The sequence below is a fragment of the Cynocephalus volans genome, chromosome 10 (genome assembly GCF_027409185.1).
Source record: "Cynocephalus volans isolate mCynVol1 chromosome 10, mCynVol1.pri, whole genome shotgun sequence".
Taxonomy (NCBI): domain Eukaryota; kingdom Metazoa; phylum Chordata; class Mammalia; order Dermoptera; family Cynocephalidae; genus Cynocephalus; species Cynocephalus volans.
In genome coordinates this window covers 110,672,690-110,698,296 of record NC_084469.1, presented here as the reverse complement: position 1 = coordinate 110,698,296, position 25,607 = coordinate 110,672,690, and the positions used below count along the sequence as shown (strand labels likewise).

General features: G+C 53.7%; 1 protein-coding gene across 1 annotated transcript; it reads left to right on the top strand.

The window, feature by feature from the left end:
* The first annotated feature begins 1,925 nt into the window (after positions 1-1,925).
* On the top strand, positions 1,926-25,607 carry NCAN (neurocan). The gene is made up of 16 exons (XM_063112865.1): positions 1,926-1,954; positions 6,068-6,147; positions 7,071-7,469; positions 9,330-9,504; positions 9,610-9,737; positions 10,263-10,556; positions 11,438-12,022; positions 12,220-12,672; positions 12,736-13,632; positions 17,741-17,857; positions 19,006-19,119; positions 20,538-20,696; positions 21,869-21,951; positions 23,626-23,770; positions 25,029-25,211; positions 25,462-25,607. Exons 2-16 carry the CDS (start codon positions 6,075-6,077, stop codon positions 25,605-25,607), a joined length of 3,951 nt encoding a protein of 1,316 aa, XP_062968935.1. The 5' UTR covers positions 1,926-1,954; positions 6,068-6,074.

The following is a 25,607-nucleotide window of genomic DNA, read 5'->3' as shown; positions in this document are numbered from 1 at the left end:
TGCGGATATGGGTCAGCTCAGCTCTATTGCCATAGACCTGGGCTCCAACGTGATCTCTGTGCAGCCTCAGGCAGTTGGTCCATCTCCCTGAGCCTCAGTTTCCCCAGCAACCTGTAAAATGAGCAGCAGCGATAGCAGCCCTGCCCTGTGCATTTACTTCCCGTTTCATTCTCCCAGCAACCTGAAAGGTGGGGACTGTTAAGTATCCCCATTTTAGATGGGGAAACTGAGGCACAGAAAGATGCAATGGCTCACTCAGAATCACTGAGTTAGGAGTGGCAGGGAGGGGGGTTGAACCCTGGACTTGTGGAGGCTGAGCTGCTGTGTTCTCAATCCACGTCACACAACCACTCAGCCCGTGTCCCCTGCCGCAGCCACAACCACACACCCCCCCACACACACCAGGTTGGCTGACCAGTTATCGCACGTGGTTTGGGTGCTGGTGACTGGCTGTGACCACAGGGACTCACATTAGTTGTTACTCCTGACCTGCATCTTTCCTCTGTGACACAAAGTTGGACATTAAGTTCAGCTCCCTGCTGTGTCCCGTTGGCTCCTAGGGCTGCCCCTTGCTCCCCTGAGGTCTTCCCTCATTCCTCATTCATTCCTACCCCCTCTTTGATAACCTCAGGGAACCTATCTTGTCTCCCCACCAGACTGAGACCCACCCTCAGAGATGCTCACCACACACACATAGATGCAGGACACTCAGCCTCGGCCATCACAGAACGGTCTCAGCGCTGAGCCACTAAGACCACAGGAAGGAAGCCGGGGGCAGGAGTGGACCTCTCTAGGCTCTCCCCATTCCCATTTTTTTACTGTGATAAAATATATGTAACATAAAAGTCACCACTTTAAAGTGTACAATTCAGGGGCATTAAGTACATTCACAGTGTTGTTCAGCCATCACCCCTAGTTCCAGAACGTTTTCATCACCCCCGAAGTAGACTGCTGCCCATCAGCAGTCACCCCCATTCCCCTCTCCCAGCCCCTGGCAACCTCTAATCTGCTATCAGTCTCTGCGGATTTGCCTGTTGTGGACATTTCATAAAACGGTCATACGATACATGTCCTTTTGTGTCTGGCGTCCTTCACTTGGCATGTGTTCGAGGCTCATCCACGTTGTAGCATAGATCTGTGCTTCAGTCCTTTTTATGGCTGCATAATATCCCCTTGTATGGATCTAGGCTTTTAAAGATTGGGGTCTTCCACCAAGAACAGCATATGCCCTGCCCGAAGCAAAAACATTCCTGCGCCAACAGTACCTGGTCCATAGCAAGTGCTCTGTAAATGTTGATTGCACAGAGGTGAATGAATGAATGAATGAAACTTTCTGGCTGGAGCTGCTGGAAACAGCTCTGGGGTGTGACACATCTAGGACACACCCTGCACTGGTGTCTCTTACCAGCTCTGTGACCAAGTGGTCTTCCTATCCTTACCGAACCTGTTTCCTCTCCAAAAAATGGGTTGAACAGTAATGGTAGCCCAAACTACTTTTAGCGTGAGCCCTGGAGAGTCAGGGTTTGAATCCCAGCTTTTCCCTTACACTCTGCGTGACCTTGGGAAGCAACTTTGCCTCCTTGGGGCTCAGTTTCCCCACCTGTAAAATGGGACCGGCACCCTCAGGGGTGTGCCGGGGACATTTAACCTGACTTTTGGGAAAAAGAGAATGACGGGGGAAGTCAGGTGCGCTCTTCTCCTGCGTGGGGTGTGTGTTCAAAGAGCGGGGGAGGGGGCGGATTTTAGGCCGGGGAGCACTCCCTCTCACGCAGCCGGAGGCCTCGGCTGGCGGGGGCGCATGCGCAGAGCCCCGCGGCCCCTTTATAAGCGCTGAGACGGCGGCGGGGCGAGCGGAGCGCAGGGCGCAGGGGCTGGACCCAGCGTGGAGTGAGCTGAGCCGGAGCGTCCTTTGTGCCCGGCGGCCGCCCCGGGATGCGTCCGAGCTAGGAGCCAGGTGGGGGGTCCGTCGTGGGAGGGGGCCGCGTTGGAGGAGAAGGCTCGGGCTTAGAGACAGAGCTGGGGATTGGGGAGGGCCTGGATCAGAAGGAAGCCCCCCGAGTGGAGAGGGGGCATGATGGCGGAGGGGAGCTCCGGGTTGAGGAGGGAGCGCAAACTGGGAGGGGGCTTGGGAATATCAGGGGGACACGCATTTGGGAGGAAGGTTGTCCGGGGAATGCGGACAACGGGAGACAACCCCATGGTGGGGAGGGGGCCGGACTGGGGGTGGTTCTCATGATTGGAGAGGGGGCACTGGGAACCAGGACGAGGGAGGGGCACCCTGAGTTTGGACAGAAGAAGAGGACACCCACATGCTGAATGGACTCCAGAACAGGGCACCCCCGCGTCTGAGCTGAGACACCCCAGGATTTTGAGTGGGGATTCCCAATTTGCAGATGAATGGAGGATCCCGGGCTGGACTGCAGTGGGGAGGGGTTCCCCCAGGTCATCCTGAGCCCAATGGAAGGGGGTCTGCGCTAAGAGAGGAAAGGGATGCCCTGGCGTCTCCCTGTCCTTTGGGGGCAGGTCCTGTCACCACATCCTGACTCAGGGAGCAGGCTCTGGGAGGACCCATCCCAAGGTGGTCCTCTGTTGTTCCCTTAAACCTGGAGTTCAGGTGTTGTCTCTTCTCCCACGGAGCACGCTGGGTGTCCCAGGTGAATGCGGGCTGGAGGGTCTCCTAGAGCCCCTAGTCATGAAACCCCAGGACCCAGGAGGGACACCAGCCTGGAGGGGGGGGACCCCAGCGCCCCCACGTCTGCCCAGTTCCTTGCAGCATGACAGATGCTTACTTGACCCCCTTCAGTCCCATCTGTCTGTACAGATGCCGGAGGAAGCCCTGGCTTGGTTTGGGGACACAGGAGCTGGGAGGTAGGGGGCTGGGACCCCAGGCCCAGCCTGGGCAGGAGCAATCCCTATTCCTACGCGCGGGGCTTTGTTCCTCTGGCAGCATCAGTGGGAAACAGCCAGGCTGAGGAGAGGGTTGGCGCTGAGCCCCAGCGGGAGACATGGGGGCGGGGTGGGGAGGGCAGGGTGGGTGCATCGTGGGACCCCAGAACCCAGCAGTCTCGATGGATCGTGGACATTCCCAAATGGAAGCCCCTCCCAGGAGATTGTCTGCTCCCGGCAGGCTGCGGAGGGGTGTGTACAGAGGGTCTGGGGGTTCCCTGTGAGTCTGATGTGACTGCGGTTGTGTCTTTGTCAGAAAACTTGTGCCGGAGGCTATGTCACCATGTGGCAAAATGATGTGTGCCCATCAGTCACCAAGGCCACATTTATCTATCCCGGTCTGTGTCAGGGGCTGGCATCACCGTGTGTAAGTGAGCGTCAATGAGGAGCTGTGTCTGATGGTGTTTGGTTCATTGAGGGGTTTATTGGGGGGGGGGGCCGAGTCTGAGTGTGTGTGTCTTTGTGCAGAAGAGTGCTGCCTGCCTTGTGAGTGCCTATATTGCCTCTCTTTGTTAATGTCACTGTGAATCTCTGCGAGTGTGTGCCTCCCAAGGTCTGTGTCTGGGGTGTGTGGCTGTGTGGGGGGTGGGGGGCACGGGTCTTTTCCATGTGATTGGCGGTGTAGACCCTGGGCATGGGGGTGTGGAATGTTATCTATGTGGAGCTGGGGAGCAAATGGGGGAGAAGTTGGTCAGGGGCTGAGATCCCCAAGGGGCATTCTCAGATGATTTACTGAGCCCAATTTCCTTTCTCCTCCAAGGAGTTCCACGTTCATGCTAACGCACACAAATACAGCCTCCCTCTCAGGCCAGAAACACTCACGTGTGCACACAGCCCTGCTCAGACCCACACATTCGGAAATCACACTGGGTCCCACACCCGCACACCTGACGCCCACACACCACAGAGTTCAACGCATGCACACTCTTGCCGGACACAGCACCCCAGACGCACACCCAGTCACAAAGATGCAAAAACACCCGCTGGCAAACTCACCCTCACTCAGTGCCCACCAAGACAGGAGGCGAGAGTGAGGGAGTGGAGACACACACACTCACACTGATCCAGACCGCCCCTCCCCCAGCGCCCTGCGGGCCCCTACTTGCATATGCATGAGGCTCATGCATTATTCACAAAGGGACGGGCCCCAGACAGCTGTGTAAATGCTCACCTCTGGTGGCCCTGGGAAGGAGGTATTTTAAGAGCAAGGTGTGGGTGTGTGAGGGTGTCAGTGAAAGGAAGTGGGAGGATTGTGTGTGGGGGGGGGTGTGCACCTGAAACCGTGTCTGTCACCATGTTGGGCCACCTCAGTATATTTTTAGTGTGTACATAAGGCTTTGTGTACAAAGAGCTGTTTCAAAATTTAGCGTGTCTAGGACTTTACAAGTGTAGCTTGGCTCATTTCATCCTCACAATAGCCCTATGAAGTACATGCAAGTCCATTTTGCGGGGGGGGAAACTGATGCATGGAGCAATGAAGCAGGTTGTACAGAGTACCACAGCATATAAGGAGTAGTAGCAGGGCTCGAAGCCAGGTCATCCGGATGTAGTCTGAGCTCTTAACCATATGATGTGTGTGTGTGTGAGAGAGAGAGGGAATTCTCTGGCCTCACCCCCTCCTAAGGCTCTGCTGGTAGGCACAGCTCGGAGTCCTGCCCCACCCTTTAATACCCAGCCAGGCCTGAGACAAACCATCAGAGCTCGGGGTTCCAAGGTGGAATGAAGAGAGCCTGGGATGGAGGCAGAGGTTACTGAGGTTTACAGGTGGTAGTTGGAGGCACCGGCCCAGGGCCTGGCTTTGAGTTCTGTCCTGCTGTGCATCCCAAGGCAAACTGCTAGCCCTCTCTGGGCCCGAGGTGCTGTGTAAGCAGACAGGAGGCCCGGGAACACCAGGTGAGCAGTGCCGCTGTTTTGTCTCGCCAGAGTTCAGCACCACGGACAGGTCCCCGGCCGACCTCTCAGCCTCTGGGAGCTGGGAAGGAGGGTGGATGAGGGCGGCAGATGTCCCCCACAGCCTCCCATTCTGGACTCCATCCACACCCCCTCCGCAGGGCTATTCTTTTATGTAGGGTGGGTTTCAAGAGCTGGGTTCACAGATGATGTTCTGATTTCCCATCTGCCCCATCTCCTGAGCCCTGGTAAGGGGTGCTGCAGAGGAGTGGGAAGCTTTGGGGAGGGGCCACCTCCTGGAATTTCTAGTGTCTTGGAGAATGCGAAGTGTGGAAGGGCACTGCTCTCTCCCAGCGCCTGGAATGCGCTTTGCTCCCCATAGGCGTTCAATAACTGTCCACTTCATGCCCATGGACCACAGCCCCGATAGAGAACCCACAACTGAAATTTCTCTGTGGGTCTAGAAAGCATTTTCACCAGGCTGTGTGAAGTCAGAGAGAGGATAGGGTGGGCAGGGGTGAGGTCCCTTCCTCCAGCTGGGACTTGGCAGCTCCTCAAAAATCCCAGAAACCAAGAATAGAATCTTGGTGACAACCAAATCCTGGAATTGAAGCTGAGAATCGTGTCAGTCAGCAAACCCAGATTAAAGGACTGGCTTGGAGCCCAACCTTCTGCCTGAACTGGGGACCCTGGGAGGACTAGGGCCATTTGCTGCCCTCTAGGAGCCCCCAGTCTGATGGGAGAGGCTGACTTGAAAAATGGGATTTCAGCCTTGGCTGTGTTGAGGTCAGTAATCATAGCAGCAACAGCTGAAATGTACTCCTTCATGCCAGGCAGTTCTAAGTATTTTATGTGTTGACTGATCTGTCCCTTCCAACCATCTGATGTTATCCCCGTCTGACTCATGAAGAAAGTGAGGCACAGAGAAGTTAAGCTACTTGTCCAAGGCCACACAGCAAGGAACAGGAAGAAGGCAACCCCAGGTCCAATTCACTCCAGCACTCATGCGTCTGACCATTAGGTTTCACCGCTCAGATTCTGAAGTCAGGCAGCCCTGGGTTTGAATTCTGGCTCAGCCCTTCCTTGCTCACTCTGTGACCCTGAGTGACACACTGGCCTCCCTGTGCCCTGTTCCTGATCTGTAGAGTGTGGGCATTTGGTCCTTCCATGCCTAACATCTGGGAGGGTTGTGCTATGGTTCACCCCTCCCTCCCTTTCCATTTTATTCCAGGTCGAGGATGGGGAACACGTCTGTCTGGGCTTTGAGCCTCCTTATGTTCCAGATACTGCTCTTTGTGGCTGGGGAACAGGGTGAGTTGGCTGCGGGAAGGGAGAGGTTGGGGTCTGGGTGATTAACAATTTGGGACACCTTTTAAATTCCAAAGCCTTCTCCTGCTGGTGCCCTGGCTTGGTCTGGAGAATAAAATGAGAATAGATGAAAAAGGTCTTTGAACAGTCAAAAGCGAACAGGATACCTGAGAGGTTATTTTTAGTCATTGCTGGCAGAAGCCGGAGGTTCCCGCCTCTCACCATTTTGCTAAGATGAGCTGCAGAGAGAGACAGAAAATAAAAATAGTGCAGAGATTGATTAGTAATGTCTGCCAGGAGTGGGTAGAGGGAAATAAAGGTCTGTGTGCCTCTTCTGGCATCCTTCCAATGGTAGTCAAGAGCCCAGGCTTTAGAAATCCCTCACTGATTTGCTCAGTAGCCTTAGGCAGGTACAGTGATCTCTCTAAGCCTCAGCTTCCTCAACCCCCCAAAGGGAATGAGACATTGCAACCTCTGCAGATGTCACAAAAACCAAATGAGCCATTTGCTGAAAAGTGCTTATTGTAAAGAAGGAACTCTGCAAACAACACTTCCCTTCCAATGGCTGCCTCTTGGTTAACTTTTGGGGAAACCAAGGCTCAGAAAAGGAAAATGATTTTCCCATGGCCAGCACTGGGTCAGTGGCACCAGGAGTCAAACCTCTGTCCCTATAGAAAGAGGCCTCCAGCATCTGGATTTTGAATGGAGGCAGAGCTATGAAGGGATTCTACCCTATTACTCCCCTTCCACCCCAATAAATCTCACAGGTTGGGGTGCAGATCACAGATCTGTGCATCATGTTGTGCCACTGTGGCCTCAGTCTAACCTCTGTAGCCTCAGTCTCCTTGTCTTTACAGCAAGGGATATACAGTCCCTGCTGGTCTTTGCCTCTGAGTCAGGCCCTCGCTTTTCTCTTTCCACCCCAGGCACACAGGATGCTGCCACCAACAAGAAGGGGCTTCATATGCAGAAGGTGGGGTCTGGGTCAGTGCGGGCTGCACTGGCGGAGCTGGTGGCCCTGCCCTGTCTCTTCACCCTGCAGCCACGGCCAGGTGCAGCCCAAGACACCCCTCGGATTAAGTGGACCAAGGTGCGGACTGCATCAGGACAGCGACAGGACTTACCCATCCTGGTGGCCAAGGACAACGTGGTACGGGTGGCCAAGGACTGGCAGGGGCGAGTGTCGCTGCCCTCCTATCCCCGGCGCCGAGCCAATGCCACGCTACTGCTGGGGCCTCTGAGGGCCAGCGATTCCGGGCTCTATCGCTGCCAGGTGGTGAGGGGCATCGAAGATGAGCAGGACCTGGTGCCTCTGGAGGTGACAGGTCAGTTGGGGGCAGGGGAGGGTCCAAGGCTGGGAAGGGGAGGGGCTGAGCCTGAAGCCCACCCACTGAATGTCACCTTAGAAATCACTCTCTGAACAAGAATTCTCTTTTAACTCTTCTGATAAAGTCACAAAGAAAGCCTCCACCAGTACTACCCTGCCTTTAACATCTCTTTTAGCCAAGAGGGAGCAGCCTGCAGCTCAGTCTACTGTCGGCCACAGTAACTAAGTAGATTTTATAACTTTGCTTTAAGTCCATTTTATGGTTACCTGATTTTACATAAGACAAAAGACATTGACTTTTTATTTAAAATAGGAATACAAATTTCCTTTTTTTTTCGTGGTTGGCCAGTCAGGGGATCTGAACCCTTAATCTGAGTGTTATAACACCATGCTCTAACCAACTGAGCTAATCAGCCAGCCTGAAATTTCCTTTTCAAATAAATTTATTTAAGCTTTTCAAAAGTGAAGATATTTTTTGAAAGTCCATTAAAAATATATATTAAGTAAATAACAGTTCACAAATACCTGTTTAGCCAATTCCTTTATTAAATTCTTTCTGTTGAAATATTCCGTGTAGTTTCTGTTTTCCTAAGTGATCAAATGATTAAAGTCTAGAACAAGGGCTGGCCGGTTAGTTCAGTTGTTAGAGAGCAGCCTTATAACACCAAGGTCATGGGTTCGGATTCCCGTACTTAGCCAGCTGCCAATAAATAAATAAATGAAGTCTATAACAGTGTCTAGCACACAGTAAAGATGCTCATTAAAATTGTAATGTATGACTCAATAAATGGATTGCTGTGGACTCCTGCTGGGAAATCTATTTCCCTTAATTTATGTTGACCTTGAGCAAGTCCCTGTATCTCCTATAATGGGGCTTAATCTCCCCCCCCAAACTGCAAACTGGGGACACAGTGTCTTACCACATACATTATGGGGTCAACCAATCATCCCCTTCCAAAGGCCTCACTTCTCAAAACCTAAAAAAAAAAAAAAAAATTATGATGAAAGTGAATTCCACCTCTGAGTCTGTTCAGTTTCATTCATTCAGCCAGATATTTTCTGAGCACCTACCATGTGCCAGCCCAATAGTGAGGGCATATCCAGCAGCTCTTGGTCTGATAAGATGAAGCAAAATGTTTAATTCCCTTGTCTTGCTCAGCCATTTCCTTCCTTTCTAAATCAGCATCTGTGCCACAGGGAGCCTGTTATTGGTGTTTCACATCCTGGCTTATAGGTCATCTCCTCCAGGAAGACTTCCAAGACCCCATTCCAAGGCTAAGCAAGAACCACATTTGGTCTTCCACTGCTGCCTGGGCTTCCACTGTCAGTGCCTGCTCTTAATTCCTAAAAGGCAGAAGCTCTCTCACCCTTCTCCATGCCTCCTGCCACCTCCAGGACCTGACTCTGGTCAGAGAGTGCTATCTTTGGAGTCAGATCTTCCTGGATTTAAATTTTCATTCTGCCTCATACATGCTGTGACATGTCCTGGACATGTCGTTCAAACTTTCTGATCCTTAGTTTTCCCCTCTGGAATAATCATAGGGTTGTTATAAGAGTTCAGTGAGATCCTGCTTATAAATGCTTTTCACATAGTAAATATTTGACTAGCTCTAGCACTTTATGGCCATTGTTATCAATTTCCTCATCCGTAAAATGGGGACATATTGATCTCACTCTCCACCATCACCCTAGCACTGTGCCCGGTGCTGAGTACATGGATATAGTACAGGGCAGAGTAGGGTCGCAGGTCTGTTATTATCACACTGATGTGGGGGAGTCATTCTGCAAGAGAGAGATGTGTTCTTGAAGATTCCAGCATAAGTCACCACCATCACCCATCCTGGATGTTCTCCCACAGGCGTTGTGTTCCACTACCGGGCAGCCCGGGACCGCTATGCACTGACCTTCCCCGAGGCCCAGGAGGCCTGTCATCTCAGCTCAGCCACGATTGCAGCCCCACGACACCTGCAGGCCGCCTTTGAGGATGGCTTTGACAACTGCGATGCTGGCTGGCTCTCAGATCGCACCGTTCGGTGAGCACACAGGGTGGGGAGATGAAGAGCTAGCCCCTGGATAAAGAGGATTCTTGGGGGCTCCAGGAGCACACATCTGAGAGGGACCCCCCCTTGTGTTGTCAGGTATCCTATCACTCAGTCCCGTCCTGGTTGCTATGGTGACCGTAGCAGCCTTCCAGGGGTTCGGAGCTATGGGAGACGCAACCCACAGGAACTCTACGATGTGTATTGCTTTGCCCGTGAGCTGGGGGGTAAGTCTGGGGCTGGCAGGACCCCACCTCCCCACCTCTCCCTGAGCCCCTATTACTACCCCCAACACCCATCCCTCCCTAAGTCCTGAGTCTCATCCCTCTCTAAAGCTGCAGCCAAGACCTGTGCCCACCCATTCCCTGAGGTTTCCATCTCTGGGAGTCCCTCATCCTCTCTGCACTCCCTCCCTGTCTCTGAGCCCCGTCCCCTCGCTATATCCCTCTCCCCAGGGCCCTTCCTCTCTCTGGGCCCCCCTCATCGACCCCCACCCTTTCTTTGAAGCCTTACCAGGGGGCCTGAGTTACCTCATTTGTAAACAGAGGCTCCCATTAGTGCTGCGTGAGAGGTAATGACAGCGATGCTCCGGGGACCTGGGCGCACAGCCGCAGTGCGCGTCCAGCTCACCAGACCAACACCCAAACCCGGCCAGGTCTGGGCTATCTGGAGTGGGACCCCCTTTCCGGGCTCCAGGGGAGGGTCCCCAGGCTGTCCTGACCCCCGGTATCCCCCTCCCCCCCACGCTGCAGGAGAGGTCTTCTACGTGGGCCCGGCCCGCCGCCTGACATTGGCCGGCGCGCGTGCCCAGTGCCGCCGCCAGGGCGCCGCGCTGGCCTCGGTGGGACAGCTGCACCTGGCCTGGCACGAGGGCCTGGACCAGTGCGACCCGGGCTGGCTGGCCGACGGCAGCGTGCGCTACCCTATCCAGACGCCGCGCCGGCGCTGCGGGGGCCCGGCCCCGGGCGTGCGCACCGTCTACCGCTTCGCCAACCGCACTGGCTTCCCCGCGCCCGCCGCGCGCTTCGACGCCTACTGCTTCCGAGGTGCGTGCGGGGCCACCCTGGTGGCCACGCCCCCAGGCCGTGCGCCTGAAAGCCACGCCCCCGAGGGCTGAGCTTTCCAGGGGAGGCCACGCCCAGGGAACGCGCGCCGTGATAAGCCACGCCCCCGGCGAGGGCCCCGCCCCTTGAGGCAGGTCCCTCCCTAGGAGTTCTGGCCTGGGGGAAGGACGCGCCCCGGAGGATGCTCAGATCTGGCGGGGGAGTCACAGTGGCCGGTGGGGGCTATAGCTACCGAAGTCCTGAGGCGCCTAGACCCTGGAAGACACGCCCCCGGGTGGAGCAGATCCTACCTGGAGCCACGCCCATAAGCACACCCACCTGTTGAGGGGGTGATGGGCCACGTGCCCTGGGCGGGGCCGTACCAGGAGCCGGACCAGGGATGACACTCGCCCTTGGGGGTGGGCACAGCTGTGGAAGCTGCAAACCTCAGCTCCAAGGAGCCAAGTTCCTTGTGTAAACCTAGCCCTGGGTAGGAAAAAAAGACAAAGCCCTTGGTAGGAAGGCCACGCCCAGTGGGGACGATTCACGGCTCAGGTCTAGTCGAATGCTTTAGGCTAACCTGACCTCATGAGAATCGGACACTGCCTGAGCTTTGCCCATGACCCACACTGTCTCTCGACCCCTCACTGCAGCAAGTTCACTCTGATCCTGACAGTGGGCTCAGTCAGACCCGTGCCTGAGCAGTGGAGGTAACTGCATCTCCCTCTCAGGCTGGGAGACCCCAGAAACCATAGAGACACAGGGGCAGAGAGGGACAGATGCATGGAAGATCTGTGCTGCAGCATGCTGGAATGTGGGTAGATATCAAGCAGAACTTCCCAGGTAGCCTCTGGGCCTGACGCAGCCTTTTTTGCTCACCACAGCTCATCACCCCACACCACAACATGGAGACTCAGAGACGCCCTCATCTGGAGATGAGGGGGAGATTCTATCAGCTGAGGGGCCCCCCATCCGAGAACTGGAGCCTAATCTGGGGGAGAAGAAGGTGGTCACCCCTAACTTCCAGGAACCTCTGGTGTCCAGTGGGGAAGAAGAGCCCCTGATCTTGGCAGAGAACCAGGAGTCTCGAGAGACCCCCAGCTCTACCCATGGGGACCCTGCGCTGGCCTCATGGCTCACTGAGGAAGTGCAGCTGAGCACGGAGGCCCCCAGCCCCAGCAGCACAGGGACAGGCACTGCAGTGGGTACACGCACAGAGGTGGCCCCACCTGGCCCCACACCTAGGAGGAGGGGGCGCTTCAAAGGTTTGAATGGGCGCCACTTCCAGCAGGAATCAGAGCAAGGGCTGGAGGGGGCCCTCGAGGCCAGCGCCCAGCCCCCCACCCCAGAGGCTGCTGTGAATCACGTCGAGCCCCCCTTGGCCTCAGGAGCCACAGAGGCCTCGGGGAGCAGCCGGAGCTGGAGCCCCTGGGCTGATCTCACCAATGAGGTGGATGTGCCTAGAGCTGGTAAGTCGGGGTCAGGGGGAAGGGGGCAGTGGGGGATAGATATGGCCACGTTCAGGACAGGGGAAGAAGCTCTGAATCCCAAATGGGTCTCCTGGCCTCAGAAGCTCAGAATCTCTTCCTCGGGTCTGGAGCCAAGGAGATGATCAGGAGGGGCTGCTGAGAGATCATTATAATTACTATTGTTCATGTTGTTCCAGGTTCCCCTGGTGGCAGAAGCCCCCCAGAGCCATGGCTGTGGCCCCCCACCATCATCCCACCCAGCCTCCCAGGTCCCAGCAGGGCCCCTGGCCTGGAGCTAGAGAAGGCCGAGGGTCCCAGAGTGAGGCCAACCACCCCAGACCTGCCCTGGTCTCCCTTGGAGGCCTCTGTCCCTGCTCCCAGCCTCTCAGAGGGCCCCAGTACTGGCCCTTGGGGGGCCTCCCCGACAGTCACTTCCCCAGACTTCCCTATGATAGCCATGCTGCGTGACCCCAAACCATGGCTTGTACCACACTCAACACCTGTCCCCACCAAGGCCAGTGAGGTCGGGGGGCGTGGCAAGGCCATGGCCACTGCCCCACGCTCTCCTGTCTCAGAGACCAAGGTATATTCCCCACCCCCCTCCTTGGGCCCAACAGGACAGGGTGGAGAGGCAACACCCACAACACTCAGCAGCCACGGAGCAGGAAGTCCCACAGCCCCCTTCCAGGCAGCCACAGACACACGAGCTGGAGCCAGCCCTCACTCCCCCAGGGCAGACTTTGGAGAAATTCCCAGCAGCCCTACTCTGCTCAGCCAAGCTGAGCACCCCAGATCCAGCCCATGGGCTTCTGTGGACAGGAACGTGACGGCAGATTTTGCCCCCACCAAGACTGCCACTGAGCCCACGGGTGTCAGAAACATCTGGGAGTCTGAGTCTGGAGTCTCCAACACAGCAGGAAGCCCCACTTCTGGCTTGCAGGCCACCATGGATGAGGATCAGGGCACCTGGCCCTCTCTTTACAGCAAAGGGCTAGACACCAGCCTCCCATCTGCACCTTCGGGGGGCCTTGGAGTCTTCTTCGTGCCTGGGATCACCCCAAGTTTGGAGCCTTGGGCTGCTACACAAGGAGGAGACACAGTAGACCCCAGCAATGCCGGCGGAATTTGGGAACCTGGATCCCATGTAGTTGAAGGAGCTGAAAGTCCCACATTGAGCCCTCAGGTGGCCATGGATACAAGCATGGTGACATCCCTCATGTCCCTGGACCAGGGAGACAAGGTTGGGGTCATGGTCACATCCATAGTGGCCTCCTCAAGCTCCCAACCCCACTCAGAGCCGGGGAGCCAGATGGTGGCCCAGGGAACAGTGGGAGCCCCTCTGCCTCTGGGAAGCCCCCTGGGGAAGCCGGCTCTTCCTCCTTGGACATCAACTGCAGCCGGCATGGATGAGGCTGCCTCGGTTTCCTCGGGGGAGCCTACTGTGCCGTGGGACTCCCCCAGCACCCTGCTGCCTGTCTCCCTGGGCACAGAAGAGTTTGAGCTGGAGGTCCTAGCGGGGAGCCCAGGTGTGGAGAGCTTCTGGGAGGAGGCGGCGAGTGGAGAGGAGCCTGCCCTACCAGGGACCCTAGCAAATGCAAGCGCAGAGGAGGGTAAGTTCAAAGTCCCATGGCTCTATCCAGCGTCCTGCAGTCAGGACTTGGGGAACCAGGGGATGAGGGAGCCCAGAGCAGGGAGGAAGGGTTGTCCCTGGGGGTGTAGTAGGTTTCTAGAAAGGGATGAGGTTGGAGGTAGGAGCTCATCAAGGGGAGCTGAATTTCGGAAAGGATGTTCCTGGCAGAGGAACCAGCATGGGCAAAGGCCAGGAGGTGAAGTTGTATTTGGTCTGTTCAGAGCACAGTGATTATGTCCCAATGACCAACATGTGGAGTGATGGGGCGTTGGGTAGAGTTTGGTTTGGGGGATAAGTTTGGTCTAAAAACCACGCCCATATCCACTTTGAGCCAGACAGTGCTTGTGTGAAGCTGGGGGCTGGACTTCGGAGACTCCCCCAGTCTGAGGAAGACACAGCTGGACACAGACACCTCCCAGGTGGGACCAGAGGGAGCAGGCGTGGCAGGGAGGGCTTCCTGAACAAATGGGAATCGGAGCTGGAATATTCAGTGATGTGGGTTGTGGAGGCTTCAAGCCACAGAGAAAGTGGGTACTGGGGAGGGCGGGAGTGGTGAGCATCACCCCCATTCTACAGACAGCAAAAAGGCTCAGGGCACGATGTCACTCCCCAGCTAGTCAGTGTACAAACCTCACCTGGAGCCCAGATCTGCCTGCACCTTAACTGCTCTGTGCCCAGCAGAGCTCAGAGAAAGCCACTGCCCTGTTCTCTCCAGGGCCAGCTGTAAATTCCAGCCCTTTTTTTTTCCCCAGTACTGCCACATTAAGCTGGTGCTTTTGGCCAAATGAACTTAAAAAGAGAGAGAGAGAGAAAGAAAAAAACAAAAAGAAGGCAGCAACAGATAATTAAAAGCACTTTTTCTGGGGCTAGCCAGTTAGCTCAACTGGTTAGAGCACAATATTATAACACCAAGGACAAGGGTTTGGATCCCCCACACCGGCCATCTGCCAAAAAATAAAAATAAAAAGCACTTTTTCTGAGTTGCAAAACACTCTTATCAACACAATTGGTTTTTAATCTGCTCCCTTTTTTTAAGGCAACATGTAGGGAAGATGGAAATACCAGAGGCAGTTCCTGTCACCTCTGGGCTGTGTCCTGGGTCAGATCTTCTTTTCTTAGATGCCCAGGAGGCAGGGAGACCCAGGGCAGGGACACATATGTCAATAAAGGCGGATGCTTATTGGTCACCGCCTGTGTGCCTGGCTTCTCCTAAGCACGTTACTAGAATTATCTTTGTTAATCTTTATAATGTCCTTCTGGGATAAGTTCTAGTATGAGCCTCACTTCACAGATGGGGACACTGAGGCACAGAAAGGTCAAGTGACTTGTACAGTCATGCAGCTAGGGAGTGTCAAGGCTGGGGTTTGAATCCAGGTTGTCTGAAAACAGGGTCTCTGTTTCAACCACTAGGCTGTATAATGCTTAGTTAATTGGTGTGAAAAAATACATGAATTCCCGGGGAGGCCATGAACTCACCCAGAGAGGGAGCCAAGACGGGACGGGCAGGTCCGTCCTTGAAGGGTGGACAGAGGGAAAGAGGCTCAATGCCAAGGGAGATAGAGAAGGGTGGCCAGAGAGGCGGGAAGGAAACCACACAGGGTGCAAAGGAAATAGGGTTTGGAGTTGTGGCTGGGGCTGGGCTGTCTCAGACTTTGCTGAATTCTTGGCTCCAGACTTAAGCCGGTGGCAGAGGGCTGGAAAGAGGTGGCAGTGCTGGGGGAGACCCAGGCGCCTACCCACCCGCTGCTTGCAGCAGAAATGCTAATGAAGCTGAAAATAAACGCGGCACCAGTGAACGACTGAGTCACCGCCAGCCCGTGGGCAGGTGTCGGCAGCACGGGGCACCTGGCGGGGCTCACGCATCCTGCTGCCCAGCAGCCCCACGCCTGTGCACGCATGTGGTGGGCCACACCAGGGCCATCCTACGGCCACGGCCCCCACCATCCACAAGCCCCTTCACTCTCCATGGGGGCACATGCCACCACCCCAGGGACAGGCTTTAGCCACTGCAGGAGGACCAGCTGCTACCTTCATTCAGTTAGCAAACAATTATTGAGTACCTACTATGTTCCAGGCACAGTGTTGAAACCAAATCCCCTGTCCTCTGAAAGCTGGCTTCTAGAGCAACGCTCTAGAGCTTTCCCAATGATGGAAATGTTCTCTATGCTGTCTAAGTTGAAACGTGGCTAGTACATCTGCAGGGCTGCATTTTTACTGTTATTTCATGTGAATTAATTTCAGCACAAATAGCTATATGTGGCTGCCATATGGTACATCACCGCTCCAGGAAGAGATACGGATAAGAAACAGTGATCCTAATAAAGAAGTAAATTATATTGGACGTTAGAAAGTGATAAGAGCAAAACAGAGAAAGTAAAGCAATTGGGGGTGGGGGGTGGGGTGGGGAATGCCAGTGAATGCCTTGCAGTTTTGGAAGGGGGTCAGGAAACGTCTCTCTAACCAGAGGAAATTTGAGCAAGCCTGAAGGAGGTGAGGGAGGGGCCATGTGGAGATCTGGCAGAAGAACATTCCAGGCAGAGGGAACAGCCTGTGCAAAGGTCCTGAGGCAGGACGGTGCCTGGTGTGTTGGAGGAACGGTGAGGTCAGTGTGGCTGGAACACAGTAAACAAGGAGGAGAGAGGAGGAGGTAGAGCTGGGAGATGTTGGGGTAGATTGCACAGGGCCCACTGGACTGCAGTAAGGATTTTGGCATTTCTTCTGAGGGCAATGGGGAGCCATGGAGGGATCTAGGCAGAGGAGGGACATGACCTTACTCAGGTTTACATAGGCTCCCTCTGGCTGCTCTGAGGAGAACAGCCTGTGGAGGGTGGAAGCCAGGAGACCAAGGAGGAGGCAACTACTTCATAACAACTCAATTTCTTGTGGGGCCCCAGACCAAGACAAAAATAGAAGAAATTCTAGATTACAGGGGCTAGAGAGAGGGCCTTAAGCCAGGCTCCTAGAGACCTGGAGGCCAGTCTTGCCTCTTGCAGTGTCCAGCTGTGTGGCCTCGAGCCAGGCTCTGCCCTTGTCTGGGCCTTGGGTTTAGTGTCTGTGCAGTGGAGTGGTCAGGTGCTGCTCTGACAAGAGGTCGGGGTCAGCTGGGGTAGGGTGGGGGTTCTTGCCCTGCCCTTCCCAGGCTCCAAAGGAGGGGTTTCTTCAAGGAGGTGGAGACCACCCACTAAGGCATCCAGGCCCCTGAGTACGGGAGGGGACCCTTCTGTCTCCGGGGAAATTCAGCTGGAGAATGACTGGGGAGAAGGACAGGAACCTTCATTCCTTGATGCCCCCTGGGTGCCCAGTCTCATACTGACCAATGCTGAGACACACCACCCCCTGCCCCAAGAGCCGCCAGGCTGATACAGACAGAGCCAGACATGGCGTTGCAGTCAGGTCTGGGAGAAAGGGATGAACTGTTTTTATTTTCATTTTATAGATGAGGCAACTGAAATTCAGAGACGTGACTTGCCCAGGGTCCCCTAGTAAGTGCCAGAGCCAGGAATTAAACCAGACCTCTCTGGCTCTGCAGCTCATGCTTATAACAACTATACAGTAATCCACCACCTTCCACACTGTAACCACTAAGGTTGCATCAAAAGAAATTGAGCCACCAGAATGAAGGAGGTGATGGTCCCCATTCTCCCCAGGCAGTTCATAGTCCACCTGGAACTGTATATCTACTTCTGTGCCCCAAATTGTGAGAAATACAGTGATGAGCAGGCCATGTCCAGAAGAAGGGCACAAGTCAGGGAGGGAACTTAAACCTGTGTCTGGGAGAAGACTTCCTCAGAGAATGTTCGGAAGCCCTGGTGTCTAGGGGCACCATTTCAGTTCAGTCTGAGAAAGGACTTTGCCACAGGCGGGGCAGCCCACAGATGCTTTGGGGAAGTACCTAGAAGGAGCAAGCTCCTCATGACAGGGGACACATGAGAGGGAGTTGGTGAACACCTGTTGGGTAAGTTATAGAGGGGACACCACGGAGAGGGGTTTTATGAGAGGGGCTTTAGGGGCCTGAGGTCTGGATTCTGGGAAGACAAATGACCTGGTGGACTGACTCCTGCCCACACTACCCATCATCCATACTGCAGCCCCCTCAGATCCCTGTGAGAACAACCCTTGTCTGCATGGAGGGACCTGTAACGCCAATGGCACCATGTACGGCTGTATCTGTGACCAGGGCTTCGCTGGGGAGAACTGCGAGATTGGTGAGTGTCCCAGACTCAGGATCTGAACCTGAACTGTGTGACTCCAGAGCCTTGGATTTTACCCGGTGGCTATATCCTGAGGACTCAGAGATCACAAAAATCTGGCTTCAGATGCCCATTCCCATCCCCCACTCCTTGAATCCAGCTAAATCCGCTCCAATTGGCTAAACCAGAACCCAACAGCTGAATTCTCCCCCTGGGGGCCGAGGCTCTGGTGTGCTGCCTCTCATTACTACCAAGTGGGGGTAGGGAGGGGAAGACAAAGGGACGATATGGCTAAGACTCCTCCCAGCAAAGGGCCATGGGGGATCCTACCCTCTCCTGGGTGGGCAGGGGTATAGGCACCACCAACAGAACTGTTGGGTGCTAGCCCCAAAGCCCCACACAGGAAATACTACCAACTATGAAATTGTAACAATAAATATACATGATATAATTTTTTGAGCTCTGTGCATCATCTCCTTGACTTCACAGCTTTTACAACCACACTATAATTATAAAATCATAACAGTACATAGAAACGATATAATTTCTTGAGCACTTCCATTGATTCTCCACTCACAACCACCTTTGAGATGGTGCCATTATTATCACCACTTTGCAAAAAAAGAAACTGAGTCTCAGGGAGGGGAAGTGACCGGCCCAGTGTCACACATGCTTCAAGCACTATCTGCATATGGATTGATAGAAGAGGAGCTCAACTGAATATCTGACTCTGCCTACAAACAGCTTTGCAAGTCCTTGCAAATGCCTAAAAGAGCCTCCAGCTTAAGCATTCTATAGGCCTGTTTTTATCTTTATTATTATTATTATGTGTGGGGGGTGGCCGGCTGGTACGGGGATCTGAATATAGGCCTGTTTTTGAGAGTATAACCTTCACTCCTCTGGAGTCAGGTGGAACATTCTGCACATCCTGGTTCTCAGCTGGCCCAGTGGCATCTGCTCCCATTAATACTAATTTATGTTAATTGTGTGAGATTCCGCCCCCTTGGCTGCAGAGTCATTGGGCCATCTGTGCAGACCACCAATGCGCAGTCAGGTCTGGGATGAATGGTAGGATCCTGACCCCATCCTCTACCTGGTTCCCTGTGGGGCTCAGAGCCAAGGGGAGGTTGACCTCTGACTCGGCCCCTCCCCCTCTCTGCCAGACATTGATGACTGCGTCTGCAGCCCCTGTGAGAACGGAGGCACCTGTATTGACGAGGTCAACGGCTTTGTCTGCCTTTGCCTCCCCAGCTATGGGGGCAGCCTCTGCGAGAAAGGTGAGTCTACCGCGACCCCAGAAAGATTAGCAGGAGTAGGGCTGGGTGCCCAGCCATAGACTTCCCCACCGTGCTCCAGGCCTCTGCCAGGGCTGTGAGTCTGACAGAAGGTAAATGATTATTTTTTTAGATAAAATTCACGTAATAGAGAATTAACCATTTTAAAGTGTCCAATTCAGCAGCATTCAGTACATACACAATGTTGTGCAACCATACCTCTACCTAGCTGCAGAATTTTTTCATCACCCCAGAGGGAAACAATGTACCCATGAAGCAGTCACTTTCCAGTTCCCCTCCCCCAGCCCCAGCAACCATTAATCTGCTTTTTCTCTCTATGGATTTGCCTGTTTATGCTGGACACATCATATCAATGGAATCATATACTGACCTTTTGTGTCTAGTTTCTTTCACTCCCATAATGTTTCCGAGGTTGATCCATGTTGTAGCGTGTATCAGTGCTTCATTCCTTTTTTTTTTTTTTTTTTTGGCGGCTGGTTAGTATGGAGATCCAAACCCTTGACCCTGATGTTACGAGGCTGCTCTAACCAACCAAGCTAACCAGGCAGCCCATTCTTTTTCATGGCTGAGTAATATTCCATTGTGTGGATATGTCACTTTGTTTATCCTTTTGTCACTTGAAGGATATTTGGGTTGTTTCCCTCTTGTGGCTAATGGGAACAGTGCTGCCATGAACATTCGCGTACACGTTTGTTTGAGTAACTGATTTCCATTCTCCCCTTCCCCTCCCCCATTCTTTTTGGTGAATACTCAGGAGTGGAATTGCTGGGTCACATGGTAACTCCATTTGGCTTTTTGAAGGACCGCCAAACAGAGGCTGCACCGTTTCACATTCCCACCAGCAGTGCACGACGGTCCAATTTCTCCACCTCCTCACCAACACTTGCTATTTTCCTTTTCCTTTTTAAAAAAATTATAGCCATCCTAGTGGTGTGAAGTGGTGTTTCATTGTAGTTTTGATTTGCCTTTCCTAATAACTAATGATGTAGGGGATCTTTTCATGTGCTTGTGGGCCATTCGTACATCTCCTTTAGAGAAAGGTCTATTCCAGCCCTTTGCGTGGAGGGAAATTTTAGGCTTTCCTGAGACTGTTTCCCAAGCTCCCATGTCCACACAGGATGTGCGCCTTCAACGATCAGAGAAGACGACTTCAGTGTTGTCATGAAAGGGGCGGGGGTGTAATGATCCTCCAGTTGAATCTCTAATAGCAACAAAGAAGAGAAGTTAACATGGGTTGGAGAGGCGAAGTTAACATGGTTGGGGGGCCGGGCCTGGGGAGAGGGCTGATCTAGCCCCACAGTGACCTTGGATTGGGCCCTCTTTCTGTGGGCTGGCTGTGCTCATGGCTAGTAGGCTTGGGCCAAGGCCAGCCCCTCTCATGCTTCTGTCCCACTTCCTAGACACGGAAGGCTGTGACCACGGCTGGCACAAGTTCCAGGGCCACTGCTACCGCTACTTTGCCCATCGTCGGGCATGGGAGGATGCCGAGAGGGACTGCCGCCGCCGAGCTGGCCACCTGACCAGCATCCACTCACCTGAGGAGCACAGCTTCATTAACAGTAGGGACTCTGGGGGAGGGGGTCACCAGCCAGCACAGGGGGCAGGGGTGGCACTTGTAACCCCTTTGCCAGGGCATCCCCCCAGGGTCCTGAAGATGCTACCTTTCCTTAACTGTGTTCCTTAACTCAAGCCCTGACCACTTCTGAATTCACACGTGGCTTGATTCCCTTGTGAATTCATACATTCAGTGCATTCATTCATTCACCGAGTATTCACTGAGCACCTGCTGTGTGCCAGGCACCGTTCCAGGCACTGCCTGGCACACAGCAGCGAGTGAGGTGGACATTGCTCTGTGTTCAGAGAGTGACCTTCTTGGGGGGGGGATATAGGCAAACACGGAAACATCTAATTAAATAACTGTGCTATGATTGAACGGGTCCTGTGAGTGCTGATAACAATAAAACAGGGCCAGGGGATGGAGATTGGGGGTGGGGAGCGCCTGTGACAGACAGGTGGGATGATTGGAGGCACCAGATTTGCAGAGACCTAGGGAGAGGAGAGCGTGGCATTAATTAAAGCCGGCATTTATTGATTATTTGTTATCCCTTCTGCCCTTGCTCATCCACCCATTTATGCACGTTTCCCCATCCCGCTGGTTCTCTCCTTTGCTCAATCCCTGGTTTGCTCATTTCTTTTTCCTCAATGCAACAAACGCACGCTCGTCAGTGCGGCGTCTCCCCAGTGACCGGCTCCATCCAAAGTGTCTCATCCTCGCCTGCGCTGCCCACCAGGGGCCCCTGTCCCTCACTCTCTCATTTCTGCAAAGATGCGACAGGGCCTGCATTGATTCCTTCCTCTGCCTTTGTGTATGCCACAAATCGTGGCAATGCAGGTCCTAATTCCCGCTGCCTTGGTGTCCCCCACCCGAGAGGGCGGCCAGGGTCCCCACCTGCTGCGAGAGGGGCTGAGGCTGGGAGAGGGCTCTGGGTCTTCCTCTACCTCCATAAGCCCCCCACTCACTCTGGGGGGGCTCTGGATCCTCCCCCTCCCCATACCCGCCCACCCTTTCATTCCCACCTCCATCACTTTCCCCTCCACCCCCAGCCCACCTCCAGGCTGAGGAAGTGGACAAGCCCTCTCCTTCCACACCCCACCCCACCTCACCTCTAGCCCCTGCCTCAGGGTGGGGCAGGGATGGGCACCCAGCCCTCGCAACCCTCCCACCCCGCAGGCTTTGGTCATGAAAACACGTGGATCGGCCTCAATGACAGGATCGTGGAGAGAGATTTCCAGTGGACGGACAACACCGGGCTGGTGAGTGATAGGTTCCCTGCTCTCAGGCTGCCGAACCATATCAGCATTGCCCTCTGGCCTCAGTTTACCCTCTTGCACAAAGCAACCACGCAGATGGGTGTTGAAGGTCCTCAGTGGCTCTGAGATGCTGGAGTTGGTAAAGGAGCTGCAGTGAAGCCCAACTCCTCACCTCTGACTTCCACAGCCCCCAGAAAGGCCACGCCCACGCAGCCCCCGTCGTCTCTCACTTGGACCCCTGCAGCAGTCCTCCCATGGTCACTTGGCCTCTTGCTACCTGCCCTCCTGCCCCACCCCCACAGCCACAGGGACTTTTTTTTAAATGGAGGGGAAATTCACATAACACAAAATTAATTATTTTAAAGTGTACGATTCAGTAGCATTTAGTACATTTATAGGGTTGTGCAACCACCACCTCTGTCTAGTTCCAGAACGTTTTCATCACCCCAAAAGGAATGCCCATATACAGGGACCTTTTAAAAATCGTACATCAGCTCAGGATCCTGCCTGCTTCAAGCCCTCTCAGGCTTCCCATTGTTCTCAAGTTTAAACTCCCCCTCTTCCCACTGTGGAAAACAGTTTAGTGGCTCCTCAAAACGTTCAACACAGAGTTACCATATGACCCAGCAATTCCACTCCCAGGTATATACCCCCCAAATTGAAAGCAGGTATTCAGACAGAAACTGTATGTGAATGTTCACAGCAGCACTATTCGCAATTGCCAAAAGGTGGAAACAACCCAAACGCCCATCAACGGAGGACTGGATAAACACAATGGGTCCATCCACACAGTGGAATATTATTCAGCCATAAAAAGGAGTGAAGCCCTGACACTCAGTCTATCTCTAAAACATCAGTGAAGTAAACCAGACATAAAAGGCCACACATGGTATGATCCCATCTATAGGAAACATCCCGAGTAGGCAGATTTATAGAGACACAAAGTAGATTAGTGTTTGCCAGGGGCTGAGTGCAGGGAAGAGAGTGGGGAGTTGTTTGCTTAATGGGTACGCAGTTTCGGTTTGTCATGATGAGACAGTTCTGGAAGGAGATAGTGGTGATGGTTACACAACATTGTGAATTAATTAATGCCAATGAACTGCACACTTAAAAAATGGTATGCTTTCCGCCAACCCCCAGCACCAGTCCCTCTACCCTCTGCCATGAAATCTGGCCTGTGCCCGGTCTCTGACCACCCCCCAACTCCACCAAGGAGCCCTTTCCCCACTGGCCTCCATTCCGTTCCTCAAACAGGACGCATTTGGTCCTGCTTCTGGGCCTTTGCACTCGCTGTTCCCTTTGCTTGGAACTCTGTTCCCTGTCTGGGTCCTTCCTATCCTTGAGTCCTCAGATCTCTGTTGCCTCCTCAGGATGCCTTCCTGGACTTCCAGGCTGAGGTCACCTTTGGTTCAACTATTTATCTAACAGTGAGCCATGTGGAAAATGGATGGTGGGGGGGGGCGAGACAGGAGGCAGGAAGACCAAGGAGGAGGATGTGACTAGGATCATGGCGGCAGTCACCCGTGGCATAGTCAGCACAGTGCCCATGGCAGAGATGGGAACACTGAGTCCCTATGAGTTTGAGGAGTCTGGCCAGTGGAGTCCAACAGAGGGCAGTGCCAGAGCCTGGGCTGGAACGCAGGTCCCTGAGCAACTCCCTGCTCTCCATTCCTGCAGCAATACGAGAACTGGCGGGAGAACCAGCCAGACAATTTCTTCGCGGGTGGAGAGGACTGTGTGGTGATGGTGGCGCATGAGAGTGGGCACTGGAATGACGTTCCCTGCAACTACAACCTCCCCTATGTCTGCAAGAAGGGCACAGGTACGCCGTGCCCCCCTTCCTTCCTGCCACTTATGAGCACTGGTTCATCGTTTTATTTCAGTTAGTAAATGTCAGCCCAGCCTAGTTCTCACTTACCAGCCCGTTTCCTCTCACTCCTGCCAACTCTGCATGTTCTCAAACTTTTTATCCTTTGTTCATCTAAGTGATTAAAAATAGTGTCTTGTTCTTATCTTACCTTGCACGTCTTTAAGGATGAGAATAACCAACTGTTTATATGTTGACAAGCTATTTGTATTATTTATTTTTCCTGTCACCTGCCAGTTTACCTCCTTTGCCCAATTTTTTCTCAGCTTGTTGGCCCTAAAGATTTTTTTTTTTTTTTTTTTTTTAAAGATGACCGGTAAGGGGATCTCAACCCTTGGCTTGGTGTTGTCAGCACCACGCTCAGCCAGTGAGCAAACCGGCCATCCCTATATAGGATCCGAACCCGTGGCCTTGGTGTTATCAGCACCACACTCTACCGAGTGAGCCACGGGCCGGCCTGGCCCTAAAGATTTGTAAGAGCTCTTTACTTATACGAAGGAGATCATTTGCATACGTTCTCATGTTCAGTTCTCTCTTGTACTTTGCTTCATTCTTGTTTCCATTTCTTTGCCAATTTTTACGTCCTTTTTTCCCTTTCATTTGCTCAGATAATTATCCTTGCCTCAGTATCTCCTTCACTCCCATCGTAGAATGGGAAGGGGTGAGGTGTATCCAGGAAGTTCCTGCCTCTTAGGAGCTCCTAGTTTGGGTGGAGGAAACAGACAGACACAGTCACTTCTAGTCCTGTAAGATCAGAGCTGGGCAGAGGGAGGGACCCGGTGAGGAGTGGATTATCCCCAACAAGACAAGAAACCAGTTGTATTCATCCATTTCTTTTGCTTATAACAAAATACCAGGAACTGGGTCTTTTATAAGAAAACAAAATTTATTACTTACAGTTTCAGAGGCTGGAAGTCCGAAGTCCAGGGAACACTTTTGGTGAAGGTCTTGGTGGTGGCAACAGGGACAGCAGGGTATCACATTGTGAAATGGTGGAGCAGACAGAGGGGCAGACTCTTTGTGCTCTCCTTTTAAAGCCCTCAGAACCATGCCTCTGACAAGGTCCCACCTTTCAATTACCATAAAAGGATTTCCCACCCTCGACACTTACAGTGGGGATTAAGCCTCAGCAAGGTTGGTGGCACCCAATCTATGGCACCAGTTTAGCCCCAGACTTGACTGTTTCCCTAACTGGAGATTCCTCTGTCCCCAGTGCTGTGTGGTCCCCCTCCAGTGGTGGAGAATGCTTCACTCATCGGTGCCCGCAAGGCCAAGCACAATGTCCATGCCACCGTACGCTACCAATGTGATGAAGGGTTTGCCCAGCACCATGTGGCCACCATCCGGTGCCGGAGCAATGGCAAGTGGGACAGACCCCAGATTGTCTGCACCAAACGTAAGTGGCTGCCCCCAGAGACTCCACCCAGGTTTTCAGCTATTTGTAGTTTTTGACTAAAACATCTTATTACTAAGCTCATTGATCTGGCTTCATGTCTGCCTGATAACACAGCCTTGCAGATAAGGGAGAACTTATCAGCCTGCCCGATGTTTCCCCCATTTTCCCTCCCCTGAGGAGGCCCGCTGCATCAGGCCACCCCCTCTCACCACCTGTCACCCCTTTCCTGTCCCCCTTTGCTCCTCTGCAGCCAGACGGTCACATCGGATACGGCGACACCACCACCACCACCAACACCACCACCAGCATCACCACCACAAATCACGCAAGGAGCGCAGAAAACACAAGAAACACCCAGCGGAGGACTGGGAGAAGGACGAAGGGAATTTCTGCTGA

What these genes read in the sequence shown, in the direction of transcription:
- NCAN (XM_063112865.1), top strand. Translation starts at nt 6,075, where the DNA reads ATGGGGAACACGTCTGTCTGGGCTTTGAGCCTCCTTATGTTCCAGATA. An exon ending in GGGCAGCCTCTGCGAGAAAG is followed by an intron (nt 19,120 to 20,537) that starts GTGAGTCTACCG and finishes CCCACTTCCTAG; the next exon opens with ACACGGAAGGCTGTGACCAC. An exon ending in CCAGATTGTCTGCACCAAAC is followed by an intron (nt 25,212 to 25,461) that starts GTAAGTGGCTGC and finishes GCTCCTCTGCAG; the next exon opens with CCAGACGGTCACATCGGATA.